The sequence below is a fragment of the Heterodontus francisci genome, chromosome 43 (assembly GCF_036365525.1).
Source record: "Heterodontus francisci isolate sHetFra1 chromosome 43, sHetFra1.hap1, whole genome shotgun sequence".
NCBI classification, from domain to species: Eukaryota; Metazoa; Chordata; class Chondrichthyes; order Heterodontiformes; family Heterodontidae; genus Heterodontus; species Heterodontus francisci.
In genome coordinates, this window is record NC_090413.1 from 17164967 (window position 1) to 17184369 (window position 19403).

At 42.3% G+C, this 19403-nt stretch overlaps 1 protein-coding gene across 1 annotated transcript in view; it reads left to right on the forward strand.

The window, feature by feature from the left end:
- Positions 1 to 19403, forward strand: part of LOC137355619 (adhesion G protein-coupled receptor E3-like) — a 65684-nt gene that overhangs the window by 41414 nt on the left and 4867 nt on the right. Inside the window, exons 8-15 of the mRNA XM_068020964.1 lie at positions 485 to 690; positions 2675 to 2836; positions 5358 to 5561; positions 9684 to 9904; positions 11522 to 11588; positions 12991 to 13082; positions 14296 to 14464; positions 18462 to 18560. Coding sequence (XP_067877065.1) covers positions 485 to 690; positions 2675 to 2836; positions 5358 to 5561; positions 9684 to 9904; positions 11522 to 11588; positions 12991 to 13082; positions 14296 to 14464; positions 18462 to 18560 — 1220 coding nt within the window. The remainder of the gene's footprint in view (positions 1 to 484; positions 691 to 2674; positions 2837 to 5357; positions 5562 to 9683; positions 9905 to 11521; positions 11589 to 12990; positions 13083 to 14295; positions 14465 to 18461; positions 18561 to 19403) is intronic.

The window sequence follows — 19403 nt, forward strand, 5'->3', positions numbered from 1 at the left end:
CCCTTTCCATGAGCAAATCAAGGGCCCAAAACCAGCTTTAGGTCCTGGCTGCAGCATAGCTGCCTTGGAGAAAACAAACTCCAAACATTGGATAAGTAAAAAAAAAAGAGAATTTGTCAAGACTACCAGTGCTGTTATTTTATTTGTCTCTGGCCTTTCATCCAGGGCCTGCTTGGTTTCAAAACATTGCCAACTTAGCAATGGTGGGTGTCAACTGTGGCTAAATTGGTGGTGCTCTTGCCTCTGAGTTAGATGGTTGTGAGTTCAAATCCCACTCCAGTGACTTTGAATACAAAGTCTAGGCTGGCACTTGCTGTTCTGTTTGTAGACACCATCTTTTGGATGAGGCATTAAGCTGAGGCGGTCTCAAGTAAAAGCTCCCATAATGCAATTTTTGGCCTGTAAATATGATAATGATCTGAGTCGTTGAAAATGGTTGGTATGATGACTGTGGCAAAACTTTTCTCTCTCCCTTTCATTTCAGGAAGAAATCGAAGAATTCCAGTCGTTGCCTTTATTGTCTACAAAAACGTGTCTAACATTTTGGGCAATAATACTGAAGAGATAGAAGACGCAGCCAAACCAAATCAACAGAGAGTGGTGCTGAATTCGGCAGTAATAACGGCAGTGATAAATAGCAATGGAAGCTTTCTTACCCATCCGATAAACTTCACCTTTAACCACAGGAAGGTTCGTGAGACATCATTTCATAATCTTAATTGCCCAGTGACATCTTTCAAAGTTGCTTGTTAAGCCCATGGAAACCATTTCCAATGTAGTTGATATAAAGGAGCCTAGAAGTTCTGCAGTACTTTCAGAATGGAATTAACATAACCTAGGCCGGAGGTTTGGGGGGGAATTTGGGGATAATGCAATTGTGCCTCGTTTACGCGCCCATTGATAGATTCTGGTGGAGTGGAGCGTTTCACTTCCTCTACCCACGTCCCCCCTCTTTTGTGACATCGCAACAGGAGACGAAGACTCCAGGCCTGCTCACTGTGCAATGGCTACGAGCGAGCCCAACCCATGTCATGCCAATTGATCTCAGGCAGGTCAAGTAGCCGATAAATGAATGGTGCAGGCACCACATCCTTCTCTACAAATGACCTTGCCCCAGGATTTGGGACAAGGTCACAGTGAAGGCTGTTGGGCAGGTAGAGGTCAAATTCTAAAGAAATAAAATCCAACCAAGCCATTTGAGTAATTCAACTTTAATAAGCTGGACCTATCACCTGCTGGAAGATGGGGGGGAATCACCCCACACTCCTCATGGCATTCTCTTAACCTCTCCTTCATCTCACAAGAAAGAAAAGGAGAGAGAACAGACCAGAAGCACTTTGTTTGACATTCCCCAGCTGGGCCCAGAGGCACACGTAGCAGCAGGATTAGTGGGAGCCACAGCAGAAGGGGATGTGGATCACAATTAATAGCTGGACAGTGTTAAACTTCACTGTTACAGTGGATCACAGGAAGCTGCCTATGGAGTTACCAACTCGCCATCACCACTGGCGTTGATTACAAAGGCGCTGCTTAAACCATATTAAGCAGGCTGACTATTTCAGGTTGTTCAAAAGTCACCATCCACCCTGTCCTCCACCCCACCCGCCCTCTATTCTTCCTGTAGTCTTGGTTTAATGTGTTTGATTCACCCCCTTTATTAAATGTTAATTTCTGAAAGAAGACCACTTGCTTTTCTATCGCGCCTTAAATGAACACTGGATGTCTCAAAGCGCTTTACAGCCAATGACATTTTTATATTATTGAAATGTCATCCCTGTTGTAAGGCAGGAAACACGGCAGCCAATTTGCACACAGCAAGCTCCCACAAACAATAATGTGATAATGACCAGCTCATTTTTTGGGGGAGATGTTGTTTGAGAGATAAATATCAGCCAGTGCACCTGGGATAACTCCCCTCCTCTTCTTCAAAATAATGCGTTAGGATCTTTTATGTCCACATGAGAGGGTAGATGGGGCTTCAGATTAATGTCTCACCCAAAAGATCGCACTGCCAACAGTGCAGCACTCCCTGCACTGGACAGTCAGCCTCGATGATGTATTCAAGTCTCTGGAGTGAGACTTTCTCTCAACCTTCTGGGGAGTTAGAATCATTCACCATTACAGCCACGTATAGGGGCAAATCGCTTTCACACCAACGCCCCGGCTAGATGCAATGGGGACTGACCACTGTTTCACAGTCCCCTGATAAAGGGAAGTTTTCAATTAAATATCATGTTTAGTTTAGTTTAGTTTAGATTAGAGATACAACACTGAAACAGGCCCTTCGGCCCACCGAGTCTGTGCCGACCATCAACCACCCATTTATACTAATCCTACACTAATCCCATATTCCTACCACATCCCCACCTGTCCCTATATTTCCCTACCACCTACCTATACTAGGGGCAATTGCTAATGGCCAATTTACCTATTAACCTGCAAGTCTTTGGCATGTGGGAGGAAACCGGAGCACCCGGAGGAAACCCACGCTTAAATAGCCTTCTAAAGAGGGGTAGGGGTTGAGGGAGACAGGTACTGCAGCTACTCTGTGATCTGGAAAAATACACCCCATAATAGGCTGTAAATGCAAACATGGCAAATGTCTAATCGAGGGAACTGAAGAGATGTTGAAATGAAATGTGTTTCGTGATAGGTTCCCTTGTCTTTTCTACAGATCTATGAAAACATATCGAAGACAACCTGTGTCTATTGGAAACACTCATCGAATGGAAGCTTCTGGTCTCCCGAAGGCTGTGAACTGGTGATGCATAACAGAACACACACAGTGTGTAGAGTATCTCACCTCTCCAGCTTTGCTGTACTGATGGCACTGAAGGTACAAATGTTCAGGATAATTCACTGCATAAACCAACAGGCTCGGGTCGGCTGAAAGAGGCAGGGTAGTAAGTGTGGTTATAAAGAAAAAGGCCAAGAGAGACTGAGAAGCATAGAGTAACAGGCACGGCTAGAGAGAAAGAGGAAGCACAGAGGGAGATAAACACCGAAAGAGAGATGCATCGGCAGAGCTGCTAAATAAAACAGTGCCATGAAAATAGCTAACAGGAATCTCAGATAAAGAAAAGAAAGACTTGCATTTGTATAGTGGCATGAATTTGCTTCCATTATTAACATATTTTTGAGGACTCGTGTTTAAAAGATTGTCGAAATTGATTCATTTGAAAGCCTGAAAAGATGCCTGGATGTGTTTTGTTTTACAGGGTCTCTTTGGGTTTTTTTTAAAAAACACTTACTGGAAGAGACAATTAGGGCCAAGTAAACATAAGGAGCCTTGCTGGCTATTGGAGTTGTTTACAGAGAAGTCACATGTCTAGGTTTACGGTTGTCAGGAGTTTTTTGGCTTTCTAATTTGGGCGTGGACTGTATGAATGCTCAGTTGGTGTATAACCTGCTAAGAGAGAAATCACCCAACTCATCCTTTTCCACCTGTTTTGAAAAATCTTCTGAGAATCCAGTGTGATAGCTGAAACCACTGATGCAGTAATTCTTCCGAAAAGCCTGCAAGACTACTCCTCGATGTCGCCTGAACAGAACTGCTCCAGAAAGATCCCAGTGACAGCTGTTTACGTGTACCTGGGCGCCAGACCAAAGGCCATCTGGAACATTCCATATCTTATCCTCTTTCTTCAAGAATTGGCAATAACTTTGCCAAAGTATTTTTCTTAAAGTTGATCTCTGCAGAGCCCGTTTTTTCATTTTTCTTTATTTTTTTTCTCTTTAGTGTGCATGTGTGTTAGTTTATTTTAGAAGGGTATATATCTATACTTTCTTCTTTCAAACTGTGTTAATAAGCTGTGCATCTTTATTGAATAAGTCTTGTTTCATAATAAATCAATAATTTTGTTGCTTATTATCGAAACCTGGTTGGCAGATTTTTATTCTGAAACTAATATCGATAAAGTATATAATTGGCCAAATCGGTATCTGGGTAAAACATTTAAATATATGTTGTGACCAGTGGAGAAGTGGAACTAGAGAAGGACAGTGCATTTCTCCAGCCTCGGTTGTAACAATAGTGCCTTTCATGACCTCAGGATGTTCCAAAGTGCTTTACAGCCAATGAAATAGTTTTGAAGTGTAGTCACTGTTGTAATGTAAGGAAACACGGTAGCCATATTGCGCACAGCAAGCTCCCACAAACAACAATGTGATAATGACCAAATCGTCTGTATTAGGGATAAATATTAGCCAGGATATCGGGGAGAACTCCCCTGCTGTGCTTTGAAAATAGAATGTGTCAATTATTAATCAGGTAATATCAGGAACAGGAATTTCTAATCTTAGAATTCCCTCGAGGGAGGGTTCGTTCCACATGCCATGTGTAACAAAATCATAGGCTTATTTTTGTTGCTATGGGGTTCATAAACTATAGCTAACTTCAATGTGTTCCCGGAGCTACACTTGTCAAAATGCGTAGCAAATATTTGACTTCTAAATTGTTTTAAATTTTAATGCATTGCATTCTGAAACTTGAAATTACTGTACACTGCATTGGAATTATTCATAGATTGCTACAATATAAATTAATATATGCATAAAAAAATAGCATCCAGCCCTTTAAACACTGACCAATTACAAAATACCCAATCATAAACTCTGCTCCAGCTATTTAATCTGAATTAATGTTCTGTAGAAATATTTCCTCATCTCCAACAGTAAAACGGTAGAACTCCAGAACATTCATCTCTCCCTACCTCTCCACTATTCACTCTGGAGGGTATTGACATTGGATGATAATGTCAGATGGGAGATATTTGATGCATAGGAACATAGGAGGCCATTCAGCCCCTCGAGCCTGTTCCGCCATTCAATTAGATCATGCCTGATCTGCATCGTAACTCCATCTACCCACCGTGGATCCATATCCCTTGATACCCTGACCTAACAAAAATCTATCAATCTCAGTTTTGACATTTTCAATTGACCCCCATCCTTAACAGCTCTTGTAGGAGAGAGAGTTCCAGATTTCCACTACCCTCTGTGCGAAGAAGTGCTTCATGACATTACCCCCGAAGAGCCTAGCTCTAACGTGCAATTCAAATGGGCACATAGCCATAATATTGCAGAGAATGCAATTATATCAGCATATCCCAGAGAGTGGACAAGCCTGCTGTGCTATTTCGTGTCAACCACTATTTTGAGTGCGACTGTAATGCCCCAATGACACTATTCATTCGCTAATCACCAACAACTCATTATGTTTAATCAAGATTTTCCTGTGTAGTCACTTACTTTGCATTCTGTTATGTCACCAGTAATACTCCTGTTAGGAGTCAATACAAAGATAAATGGATTTATTAAATAATCCCATCACTGATCTTCCTGTATTGTGTTCACAGGATCTCCCAGACGTGTTTGCGGTCGAAGTCATCACATATGTTGGATTGAGCATCTCCCTGGTGTGTCTGTTACTGGCAATTGTCACATTTAAAACTTGCCATCCCCTTAAAGACACAAGGCTCACCATCCACATTCACCTGTGCATAAGTTTGTTTGTCGCTGATTTCGTCTTCCTTTTTGGAATTTCACAAACGGGAAATCGGGTAAGAAAGCTTCATGATTGTTCAGTTAATGACAACAAGTTGAAGGGGTGGGGGGGGGCGGCATAGTGAACTGCATTGTCTTTTTCTGTCCCCCTATGTTCCTGTCAACCGCACAGTCTCATCAGATATTTGACAGAAAAAATACCCATGTCCTGCTATATCATACAGTGCAAAAGGAGGCCATTCAGCCCATCGTGCCTGTGTTAGCTGTTTGAAAGAGCTATCCAATTAGTCCTACTCTCCTTCTCTTTCCCCATAGCCCTGCAAATTTTTCATTTTCAAGTATTTATCAATTCTCTTTTGAAAGTTACTTTTGAATCTGCTTCCACCTCCCTTTCAAGCAGCACATTCCAGATCACAACAACTCACTGTGTAAAAAAAAAAATCCTTATCTCCGCCTGGCTTTTGAATCAATTATCTTAAATCTGTGTCCTTTGGTTACGGACGCTCCTGCCAATGGAAACAGCTTCTTCCTGTTTAATCGATCAAAACCTTTTGTAATTTTGAACACCTCCGTTAAATCTCCCCTTAACTTTTCTGCTTTAAGGAAAACAAGTCTTCTCCAGTCTTTCCATGCAACTGAATTCTCTGGTGTTATTCTGGTAAATCTCTATTGCACCCTGTCCAAGCGTCTTGACATTCTTTCTAAAGTGTGATCACCCAGAATTGGACACAATGCTTCAGCTGAGGCTGAACCAGTGATTTATAATGGTTTACCATAAATTCCTTGCTTATGTATTCTGTGCCTTTATTTACAAGGGCAAGGATTCCTCATAGCATTTTTACTGACTGGAATACTAAGTTTGATTATTTTGAGATTTGAAGAAATATCCCCTAAAGCTTATCCAGGCTACAACTCAAGCAGAACCTACTTAACCTCATTCACTTAAGGGACATATAACTGACTCTAACTTGTAACTTATAAGCTTGCGCTTCTTATTTTCTAATTTATTACTCCCTAGGTCCCTGCATATTAATCATTTAAAAGCATGTTTGGCTAAAATCCCTTTGAGCGCTAATTGTTAACCCATTTATTTTATAAACAAGTTAACAATTGCGCTTAAACGGGAATTCTTGATGAATGTATCAACCAGTAGAGCTGATTATCCACCTCCCCTCCTTATGTTTCAGGTAACATTTTTAGAATTTGAATGATTTCAGACATCGATTGTAACCGGCCAGTGCAGTTAAAATAAGGCCAGTCACATCCACCCACCACCCCCACCCCCCCCCCCCCCCCCCCCTCTGATCCTGCTGGCTCCCCATTATGTCCAATCTTAAACTGCTCTTTTGTGCAGGTGAATGGGATATCCATAGGAAGGAATCAGGGTCCTTTAAATAAGCACATTGTACTTGTCCTCCTTTTAAAATTGGGGCCTGCATTTCTTATTTAACAGGATGAATTGTCCTGGTTTTATTCCTTGAAATTCTCTTCCAATTTACGATGTTATGGATGTTCTTCCTCACGCCTCTCCAGAAAATTGGGATCTAGGTGTTCACAAGCCTTGAGTCTTCGTCCAGCTACTCACTTTTCATTGTATGCCTGGATAGTGACTATGGGATATTATGGCCTAGCCTAACACTGTCTTCAGCGGATACCCACTCTCTCAAACAGCAACGAGGAACCCTGGCTGATTTCACAGTTACTTCCTTGTGAGATTGCAAAGCATCTCAGCTTTCAGAATGTGCAGGATAGTATATGGTTTATAGAATCCTACAGCACAGAAGGAGGCCATTCTGCCCATCATGCCTGTGTTGTATCTTGGAAAGAGCTATCCAATTAGTTCCACACCCCTGCTCTTTCCCATCGCCCTGCATTTTTTCCTTTTCAAGTATATATCTAATTACCTTGTGAAAGTTGCTGTTAATATATTCAGATACAAACAAGAACATTTGAGAGAAGCCTCCACTCTAGCTCTCTTCCTAAGTGTTTCCACACATCTGTCATGCACACTTGGCAGAGCACTGGTCGGATTTTGTAATTCCAAACATTAAAACTTCTTTAAGGGCTAGAATACAAAGGGGAAGAAGCGTTGCTACAGCTGTGCAAATCCCTGGTTGGACCACATCTGGAGAACTGGGCGGCACAGTGGCGCAGTGGTTAGCACCGCAGCCTCACAGCTCCAGCGACCCGGGTTCAATTCTGGGTACTGCCTGTGTGGAGTTTGCAAGTTCTCCCTGTGTCTGCGTGGGTTTCCTCCGAGTGCTCCGGTTTCCTCCCACATGCCAAAGACTTGCTGGTTGATAGGTTAATTGGCCATTATAAATTGCCCCTAGTATAGGTAGGTGGTAGGGAAATATAGGGTCAGGTGGGGATGTGGTAGGAATATGGAATTAGTGTAGGATTAGTATAAATGGGTGGTTGATGGTCGGCACAGACTCGGTGGGCCGAAGGGCCTGTTTCAGTGCTGTATCTCTAAACTAAACTAAACTAAACTGAACTGTATACCATGGAAGCAGTGCAGCACAGATTCACCAGAATGTTACCAGGTCTTCAACGGTTAGATTAAGAGCAGAGATGACATAAACTAGGCTTGTATTCCCCAGAATATAGAAGCTTAAGGGGTGATTTGATTGTGTTTTTTTAGGATTTTGGAAGGTGTTTATAGGGTAGGTAGAGAAAAACATTTTCCACTGGTGGGGAGTCTAGGACAAGGGGACATAACCCAAAAATCAGAGCTAGGCCATTCAGGAAAGAATTAGGAAACACATCCTCATGCAAGGATGGTGGAAATGTGAAATTCCCTCCCACAAAAAGCAGTAGATGCTCGCTCAATGAATAATTTTGCTAGCCAATGGTATGCAAGGATATGAAGCCAAAGTTGATGGATGAAGTTAAGATACAGATCAGCCACAATCTCATTGAATGGCAGAAGAGGTTTGAGGGACCGAATGGCCTACTCTGTAGTGGATTATAATCCTAGCCCCTTTAGGGGGCTATCCCAAATCAGTGTAGTTCTCAGATGATCACTGTCACTCCAGGTTCAAAGACACAGATCTAAAGACACTTCTCTGTTCCAAGGAGAAAATCCCAGCCGATCCAAACTTTCCTCATAGCTGCATTTTTCAAGTCCAGGCAACATCCTTGTAAATCTCCTCTGTACCCTCTCTAGTTCAATTACATCCTTTCTGTAATGAGGTGACCAGAACTGCACACAGTACTCAAGTTGTGGCCTAACCAATGAGTTATACAGTTCCAGCATAACCTCCCTGCTCTTATATTCTATACATCGGCTAATAAAGGAAAGGATTCCATATGCCTTCTTAACCACCTTATCGACCTGTCCTGCTACCTTTAGGGATCTGTGGACATTCACTCCAAGGTCCCTCCCTCACTTCCTCTACATTTCTCAGTATTTTCCCATTAATCATGTATTCCTTCGCCTTGTTTGACCTCCCCAAATGCATCACCTCACACTTCTCCAAGTTAAATTCCATTTGCCACTTTTCTGCCCATCAGACCAGACCATCAATATCTTTCTGCAACCTACAGATATCCTCCTCGCCATCTACCACACGGCCAATCTTTGAGTCGTCCGCAAACTTCTTGATCATGTCCCCGACATTCACAAGCAAATCATTAATATACACCACAAAAAGCAGGGGACCCAGTACTGAGCCCTGCGGAACGCCACTGGAAACAGCCCTCCAGTCGCTAAAACAGCCATCAACAATTACCCTTTGTTTCCTGCCACTGAGCCAATTTTGTATCCACCTTGCTGCATTTCCCTGGATCCCATGGGTTTATATTTTTTTAACCAGTCTGCTATGTAGGACCTTGTCAAAAGCCTTGCTAAAATCCAATGTAGACCACATCAACTGCACTACCTTCATCTATCTTCTTTGTTACTTCTTCAAAAAATTTGATCAAGTTGGTCAAACAAGGTTTTCCTTGAACAAATCCATGCTGACTATCCTCGATTAACCTGTGCCTTTCTAAGTGACAGTTTATCCTGTCTCTCAGAATAGATTCCAATAATTCACCCGCTACTGAGGGTAGACTGACTGGCCTGTAATTATTCGGTCTATCCTTCACTCCCTTTTTAAACAGAGGTACAACTTCTTGTTACCTATATTCCATTCACTGGTGCACTGAATTAACACTGTGACTGTTCTATTCAGATACTTTGTGGAATCATCGCAGCCGTTCTCCACTACTCCTTTCTGTCAGTGTTTGTCTGGATGCTCTTAGAAGGTATCCAACTGTACCTGATGATAGAGATAGTGTTTGTCTCAAAGCTTCCTCTTGAGAGGTACATTTACTGGATTGGCTATGGGCTACCGGCTCTGATTGTGGCAGTTTCAGCAGCAGTTTATCACAATGGATATGGTACCCCATCATCGTAAGTTTGCATTTTTAAATGTCTTCTTAAGAATGCTACATTTTACTCTGATTTGAGATGCAAGTTACTACTGTAGCTCGTTTTTTGTTAACGTCTGCTTTTTTTTTTTACCCCCCTCTTTTGTTGCCAATTATCTGCTGGAGGTAATGATTCCTCGCTGGGGAGCAGTTCCCCAAGCTCCAGTCAGTCTCTGGTTGTTTACCCTAGTGCCTATTCGTTACATGGGATCCCAGGCACAGCTAGCAAGCCATTGGGTCACAGGCAAGGCAAATCCAACCTCACCCAATCTCCAGACAGAAACACTAGATGGCAGACAGGAGTGGGGCACACTGACTAATCCTTCCACTCCATGGGCAAGAGGTACTGAGGCCACTTTTGGCATCTTCTGGGCTACCTCTGGTTATACACACTCAAGCCTCACATTTTTGGGTTTGTTCTCGGAATGTGGACTGGAGATATTACTCAACCTTGTCTTCCTTCAGAAGACATTGGTGAGCCTTCTTAATGAATGGCATTCTAAGGCCTTTTCACAGGTCTCTTACAAGTGTGGAATTGGAGTCACAGGTAGACCAGACCAGATTGGGAATGGTTCCCTTCCTTGAAGGTCATTCATGAACCAAATGAGTTTTTTTACAACAGTCCAACAGTTTTCATGGCATTTTTCTGGCCTTAATAAGTTGCTTGGTTAGATTCAGATTAATAAATAGACAATTGCATATTTGGTCTGGGGTATTTTATTGGGCAGCTCAGTATCAATTATTATCAATCAGGTGCCACACAGAAACCATCAGGTCTTGCCACACACAGCACATAGAGTTCTTTCCAATTGTGTTGCTTGTGTTATAAAATACTGAATACTTAACACTAATCTAGTGTCTAATCTTTATAAAGTGAAGAAGTGGACTTTGACTTGAAAGTATTGGGAGATCCAGAGCATGGTGATAACGGCCAGCTTGTAGGAGGGGTTTGAAAGCAGGGAGCGAGTTAACAAAGCAGCTTGGCCTAGAATTGTGGTTTAAAAGTGAAAAGATCGAACTACAATAAAGAAGAGGCGGGAGAAGGGAAAAAGCAATAACCCATAGTCAAAGTAGTGGAAGATGCAGGCCAGGACATGTAGCTGGTCAAGATTTCTCATAAGGATGGGGATGTGGCAATGAAGAGTTGTGGGACGACCTTAAGAGCAGACCTCCTTAAGGAGCTGTAAGTGAAGATCACCGGAGGAAGTGATGTCATTTCACACATGACCAGGTAGTTGTGGGTGGAGCCCGGCAGAGCAAGACTTTTTAGATTTAGCACATGCAGTAACTGTTTATATATATGCGTTCCAGTTAAAGTATAATAAAACCCACATTTACTTTGGATATTACTTGTAGTCCTGTGAGTCTTACAATAGATCACACAACAAAGGATCAAGTAATGTTCCATGAGGATTTGGAAAGAAGGCAAAATCATTGTGCTAGAACCCAGGGACCCAGTAGAGATGGTGAGATGGACCTCACCAAGATCACAGGGACCTCAACTAGCTGACGATTGTGATGATGTAATCTAACACTACAGGAACGAGGTGTGTGACAAATAGCATTGAGGTTTTAACCATCTTTTACCTTTTAATCACAGGTGTTGGCTCACAACGAAGAAGTACTTTGTCTTAAGCTTTTTTGTGCCCGCCGTCATAATCAGTATTGTAAGTTTGATCGAAATGTTGTTCAGATACTTTATTGTTTCAAGCTGAATTTCCAAATTGTGCCCTTGAAACTTATTGTAATATGGGTGGAGGGAGTGAGGTGGAGGGGATAGGTGGAGGGAGGGATGGATGGGGTTAGGTGGAGGGTGGGATGGAGGCCAGCCTCACTCTAAGCTTCCGAAGACATGAAATTTTGAGCCAAGTTTACTCGCAGACTGTTTCTTCCATAATTAACATCAGTTCAGGTACCAATACAGTATTACCCTGACCCTGCACAGCTGAAGTGAGGTAAAGGGGGGATGCTTGTTTACAGAGGGCCCAGCTATTAGTCATTCCACAAAGCTTCTGTAAGGAAGACACATACAACAGCCCAACTGCACCTAAACACCCAAGGGACAGTGTTTTGTATATCCATGATATCAGTAGGTTCCTGATGTGAGGTCACACTTGACTGTATCTGCTGGCTGGGTTTGATTCCTCTACTTTGGTGCTGGATGATCCCCTGTTTTAGGTCCATCTATTAAGTCTAGGTTATCCAAGGGAATGCTCAGATACATCAAACAGTAGGCCTGAATTACTTCTAAATTTCATGGGACTTTAGACACACATCTTCAGATCTTCAATATTAGACAGCAATTCTGGGTCCAGCTTCACTCATGGTTAATATCACACATCTAATCACTGTCCAGTGAGCTCTGCTGGAAAATATCTATATAGTCAAGTTGGTGCAGGACACCTCTTGGCTGTGATACTCTCTTTGGATAAATAGCTTGTTGAAGCTCACTGTCCATACTATAAGAAAAGACACTTCAATGAAGGATTAATGGGCTCCCAGTACCTAAAGAACTGTATCCGACTATAGTTATTGCCCTTCAAGAGGAACACTTCTCTTTGTGTGGATTGGAGGACTAGCTGCAATGTTTTATCCCATGGCCCACAGCATCGGTGCACCAAATGGAGTTTTTAGGTTTAAGGTTTTTATTCTATTGTTTGTCCCTCTTGAAGATGCCAACTAGCTGCAATAGTGTTCCATAAATATTGGTTTCCCTCTGGTCAGCAACCAACTGGCATCTTTCCTTGTATGAACCTGGACATTGAGTGTTGGTAGATTGTTCAATTGCACATTCACCTCTGGCCGGTTTACTGCATAGCAAGCAGGGGAGCCCTGGCTGATGTATTCCTCCCTAAAACGGGGATGCCAGTTGAAGTACCTTTACCATCTCCCAGCTAAATAAGCTTGTACAGGGGACTGACACGAGGATCTTCTGGTCTGTATAGAGTAGCAATTCACAGGATAAAATCATTGACCGACCAGGAGAGCTATGACATACTGCCTGTTAAACCATTTGAGCACTGTAGCACTTTTAAGGTGTTTAATGTTTAACTTTAATTTTAATTACAGATCAATCTTTTTTCCCTTTGCAAAACATTGCTGATGTTGAAAGTACAGTTATCAAACATCATTTCTGACAGGAGGAAACTGGAAAAGCATAGGTAAATGGTTTACAAAATGCTTGACTTAGCTTGGCCCTTCTCTGATTGAATTGCACTTCCCTTAAGTTCCAACATCTCTTACGATATTGCATCTGTTCATTGTTCCATGAATTCTTTCCATATATAAGTTGATCTCCCTTAATGGGTTAGTGGACAGATGCTCTGCTATTGTTCTATACTAGACCTGGAGATCCAAAGATCGACACCTTGTCTGTGCTTTGTTAAGTCTGGTCTCAGCTAGTCCAAGACTTGAGCCATAATCTAATCTGACACCTCAGCGCATAACTGAGGGAGTGCTGTACTGTTGGAGGAGCCATCTTTCGGATGAGGCATTAAACCGAGGCTCTGCCTACCCTCTTAGGTGGACATAAAATTTCCCATGGCACTGTTTCAAAGAAGGGCAGGGGAGTTCTCCCCAATGATCTGGCCAATATTTATCCCTCAGTCAGTGTCACATTAAAGAAAAAACAGATTATCTGGTCGTTATCACATTACTGCTTGTGGGATCTTGCTGTGTGCAAATTAGCTGCCAAGTTTCCTAGATTACAACAGCGACTACACTTCAAAAGGTACTTCAGCGAAAGTCTGACGTGTACAGTGGTCCTGGCTGGATGAGCAGCGGGCAGCAAACATTGTGGAACAGGCTCAAGAGGCTGAATGGCCTATTTCTGTTCCTGTGTTTCCAATGTGCTGCGCTGGCAAACTGTCTGGTTTCAGCTAGTTTCAATCCATCGCTGGGCATTGAATCTACCATACCAAAGGGTGTTTCCATTGTAGCTGCAACTGCCTGTATTTTCAGTACATTAGCTTTTTCTATTTTTTCACGGGATGTGGGCATCACTGGCAAGGTCAGCATTTATTGCCCATCCCTTATTGCCCTTGAGAAGGTGTTGGTGGTTTGGGCATGCAAAGATCCTAGTGGGCAACCCACATTCAGTGAGAAACTGGGTAGGCAATGGGGCTAGATTATTGTAACTCAAGCTCCATGTAATCACAGCTACCTACTCAGAGTACAAGATTCCTAGTATTGTAGGAAACAGTTAAGGATTCACAGTTTAATCCAGTTATGCATGAATAAATAAACTTTCCACAGTAAAATTGCAATAAGGAAGGTCATATTATAAATCTTACTGTTAAACACTGCCTCTGCTGTTATTAGTCTATCACTTTATTTGGACTCTGAATAATTTAATTAATAATTGATTTTCCACAGAGTATTTACATTGACAGCCATTGGTCAGTTTGTTATCCTGGGCTGTACGTGGATTTTCGGTGTGCTTTACATCCAAAATGCAACCATTCCAATGATGTACCTCTTCACCATATTAAACAGTTTCCAGGGGATGTTCATTTTTATCATGCACTGCCTGTTCTATAAGAAGGTTTGTTTTCATCCCTTTATTTAATGCGTACTTTACACACTCTGGTGGCTTGTGCGTCCATGGTGCTTTCCCAAAGATGATGAATACTCTTGGGATAGGTCAGTGTAGTCCAATCACCCGAGTGTCTATCTTTATGTCTGAATAGTCTTGGCAGTGAGTGTTGGGGCTACCAATATAAGACAGTTACTAATAAACCCAGTACTAAATTCAGGAGAAACCTCTTTGCTCCAGGGAGTGGTGGGAATGTGGAACTCAGTACCACAGGAATTGGTTGAGGTGAATTGTATAAATGCACGTAAGGAGAAGCTAGATAAGTACCTGCGGGTTGATAGTGTTAGATGAAGTAGAGTGGGAGGACATACGAACATACCAGTTAAGAGCAGGAGTAGGCCACTCGGCCCCTCGAGCCTGCTGCACCAGTCAAGAAGTTCACGGCTGAACTGATTACTCCACATTTCCACCTATCCCTGATAACCTTCCACCCTCTTGCTTATCAAAAATTTATATAATTTGTTAAAAGTTGAGGTCCCAGCACAGATCCCTGTGGCACACCACTCGTTACAACTTTCTAACCAGAAAATGACTCATTTATGCCTACTCTCTGTTTCCTGTTGGCTAGCCAATCTTCTATCCATACCAATATGTTACCCCTTACACCATGAGCTTTTATTTTCTACGATATCCTTTGATGTGGCACCTTATCAAATGCCTTCTGGAAATCTAAGTACAATACATCCTCTGGTTCCTCTTTATCCAAAGCACATGTAACTCCTTAAAAGAACTGCAATAAATTGGTTAAACATGATTTCCCTTTCACAAAACCATGTTGACTCTGCCTGATTACCTTGAATTTTTCTAAATGCTCTGCTGTGACATCTTTAATAATAGCTTCTAACATTTTCCCTAAAACATATGTTAAGCTAATTGTCCTGTAGTTTCCTGTTTTCTGTCTCCCTCCCTTTTTGAATATTTCAAATCTAAAGGAACCTTCCCTGAACCTAGGGAATTCTGGAAAATTAAAACTAACGCATCAACTATCTCACTAGCCACTTCTTTTAACACCCTAGGATGAAGTCCATCAGGACCCGGGGACTTTTCAGCCCGCAGCTCCAACAATTTGTTCAGTACCATTTCCCTGGTGATAGTAATTTTCTTGAGTTCCTCCCTCTCTTCCATTTCCTGATTTACAGCTAATACTGGGATGTTACTTGTATCCTCAATAGTGAAGACCGATGCAAAATATCTGTTCAATTCATCTGCCATCTCCTTATTAGCCATTATTAATTCCCCAGACTCACTTCCTATAGGGTCAATTATCACTTTGTTAACTATTTTCTTGTTTAAATATCTATAGAAACTCTTATTATCTGTCTTTATATTTCTAGCTAGCTTTATCTCATACTCTAATTTTACCTTCCTTATCAATTTTTTAGTCATTCTTTGCTGTTTTTTATATTCTGTCCAATCTTCTGACCTACCACCCATCTTTGCGCAATTATAGGCTTTTTCTTTAAGTTTGATATTATCTTTAACTGTTTTAGTTAACCACGGATGGCAGGTCCCACCATTGGAATTTTTCTTTCTCGTTGAAATGTATCTATTCATGTATTCTGAAATATCCCCTTAAATGTCTGCCACTGCATCTCTATTGACCTATCCCTTAACCTAATTTGCCAGTTCACTTTAGCTAGCTCTGCTTTCATGCCCTCATAATTGCCCTTATTTAAGTTTAAAATGCTAGTTTTGGACCCACTCTTCTCTCCCTCAAACTGAATGTAAAATTCAATCATATTATGATCGCTGCCACCTAGGGGTGCCTTAACTATAAGGTCATTAATTAATGCTGTCTCATTGCACAATACCAGCTCTAGTATAGCCTGCTCTCTAGTTGGCTCCAGAACGTACTGTTCCAAGAAATTATCCCAAAAACGTTCTTGTTGGGCATAATTACCGGCATCGACTAGTTGGGTCAAGTGTCCTATCCCTCTGCTGTACAATCAAGGTAATTCTACGTTGGGAGGTATTCTCATCTTCAGATAATGTGCACATATGTGCTCTTCCAGCAGAGGGCACCAGATCAGAAGTAGTAACCCTGTAAACCTTCCCTTCCCCAAAACAATCAACAGAGACCAATTGTAGCACCTCCTACTGCCTCCATCACTGAGATCAGCTAACTCAACACTGACCGGGTATCAAAAATGGGACCTTCTTGGTCTGTGGCCTATTGGGAGCCTGCAAAGAAACGTTTTAAAAGGAATTTAATGTTGTGACTTTGTCATGGAAGAATTTGTTCTTTGACATCTCATGGTGGTCTCTTTTATTGAGTGGCCTGAAGGAAAAAGTCCCAGGCAAGATAAATGAAGGAGTGATTACTTAATGATTGTACATAAGGAACAAGGGAATAGGAAGAGTAAGAGAGAGGATCAAAAATCGGTGGGACTTAGCAGTGTTAATGAAATTCAGTAATGGTGTTGCCCCAAGAGGTCGAAGTGGATCTGTAATGATTTTTAGAACTGTAACTGGGTGAAGCCTACAATTTGCTGTGAGTGGGTAGAGTTAGTCCCTGCAGCAATGCTGACCAGTCTAACCTGGAACTGTGCCCATGCTTCTGTTTAAGCAAGATAATGACAGCTGTCATTTATCTACCTCTGCAACCTCCTCTATTCTGAGATCTCTGCATTCCTGTAACTCTGGCCTTTTCTGCTTCCCTGATTTCCTTCACCCCACCATTGGTGGCCATGCCTTCAACCACCTGGGCCCTAGCCTCTGGAATCCTTCCCCTAAACCTCTCTATGTCTCTTTCCTCCTTAAAACCTACCTCTTTGACCAAGCTTTTGGTCTTCTTCTGTCTTCTTATGTGGTTTGTTGTCAAATTTTGTGATTAACACTGCTGTGAAGTGCCTCAGGATGCTTTACTACATTAGTGGCACTATATAAATGCAGGTTGTTTTTTTTATTCACTCATGGGATGCATGTTGCTGGCAAGGTCCGCATTTGTTGCCTATCCCTAATTGCCCTTGAGAAGGTGATGACGAGCCACTTTCTTGAACCGCTGCAGTCCACAGTGCTGTTAGGAAGGGAGTTCTGGTTTTATACTCAACAACAGCAAAGGAACTGCGATATAGTTCCAAGTCAGAATGGTGTGTGGCTTGGAGGGGACCTTGCAGGTGGTGGTGTTCCCATGCATCTGCTGCCCTTGTTCTTCTAGATGGTAGAGGTCATGGGTTTGGAAGGTGCTGTTGAAGGAGCCTTGGCGAGTTGCTGCAGTACATATTGTAGATGGTACACACTGCTACCGCTGTGTGTCGATAGTGGAAGGAGTGAATGTTTAAGGTGGTGGATGGGGTGTCACTCAAACGGGATTCTTTGTCCTGGATGGTGTCGAGCTTCTTGAGTGTTATTTGAGCTGCACTCATCCAGGCAAGTGAAGAGTATTCTGTCACACTCCTGACTTGTGCCTTGTGGATGGTAGACAGGCATTGAGGAGACGGGAGGTGAGTTACTTGCTGCAGAATTCCTGGTCTCTTACCTGCTCCTATAGCCAAAGTATTTAAATGGCTGGTCCAGTTAAGTTTCTGGTCAATGTTAATACCTCGGATGTAGATGGTGGAGGATTCAGCATTAGTAATACCATTGAACATCAAGGGGAGATGGTTAGATTCTCTCTTGTTGGAGATGATCATTGCCTGGCATTTGTGTGACGCAAATGTTACTTGCCACTGAATAGCCCAAGCCCGAATGTTGACCAGGTCTGGTTGCGTGTGGGCACGGACTGCTTCAGTATCTGAGGAGTTGTAAATGGTACTGAACACTTTTAAGGTGATTTTGTGGGTTACTGAGGCACACAAAAAAGATTCAATTCCAGTAACATCCTGAGCTGGAATAACTCAGCACTGACCAGGCATGGAACTTAGATTATTCCCATGTTCTCTGGCTCAGTCCCCTCCATTTATATGCTGTTCAAACTACAAATCCTGTTTGTCTTTGCTTTTAATAGGTGAGGGATACCTATTGTCAGTGCCTTGGTAAGTGTTTGAGGAAAGCGTCAATATGGACACCAGTTTCCACCTCCAACACAAGGACACCATCAATCCAGGTAAAAGCTCCAAAATCTTTAGTAGAACATTGAGAACCCTTCCCCCTGCCCACTCAATTACAATAACGATTAAGCAGCTCAACAGAACTTGTGGGAAGCACCAGGACAACCTGCCTGTACTCTTCAAATAATTTCACCATGTACGGATTTATTCTGGGAAAATCATGTTTAACTAACTTGCTGGAGTTTTTTGAGGAGGGAACAGAGAGGGTTGATGAGGGCAATGCTGTTGATGTGGTGTGCATTGGACTTCCAGAAGGCATTTGATACAGTGCCACACAACAGACTTGTGAGCAAAGTTATAGCTCATGGAATAAAAGGGACAGTAGCAACATGGATACAGAATTGGCTGAGTGACAGGAAACAGAGTAGTGATTAATGGATGTTTTTTGGACTGGAGGAAGGTTTGTAGTGGAGTTCCCAAGGGATCAGTGTTGGATTCCTTGCTCTTTCTGATATATATTAATGACCTAGACCTTGGTGTACAGGACACAATTTCCAAATTTGCAGATGATACAAAACTTAAAAGCATTGTGAACTGTGAGGTGGATAGTATAGAACTTCAAAAGGACATCGATAATTTGGTGGAATGGGCGGACAAGTAGCAGATGAAGCTTAAATCCGAAAAGTGTGAAGTGATCCATTTTGGTAGGAAGAACATGGACAATATAAAACAAAGGGTGTAATTCTAAAGGTGGGGGGGGTGCAGGAGCAGAGGGACCTGGGTGTATATGTGCATAAGTCATTGAAGGTGACAGAACAGGTTGAGAGAGCGGTTAATAAAGCATACAGTATCCTGGGCTTTATTAATAGGGGCATAGAGGACAAGAGCAAGGAAGTTGT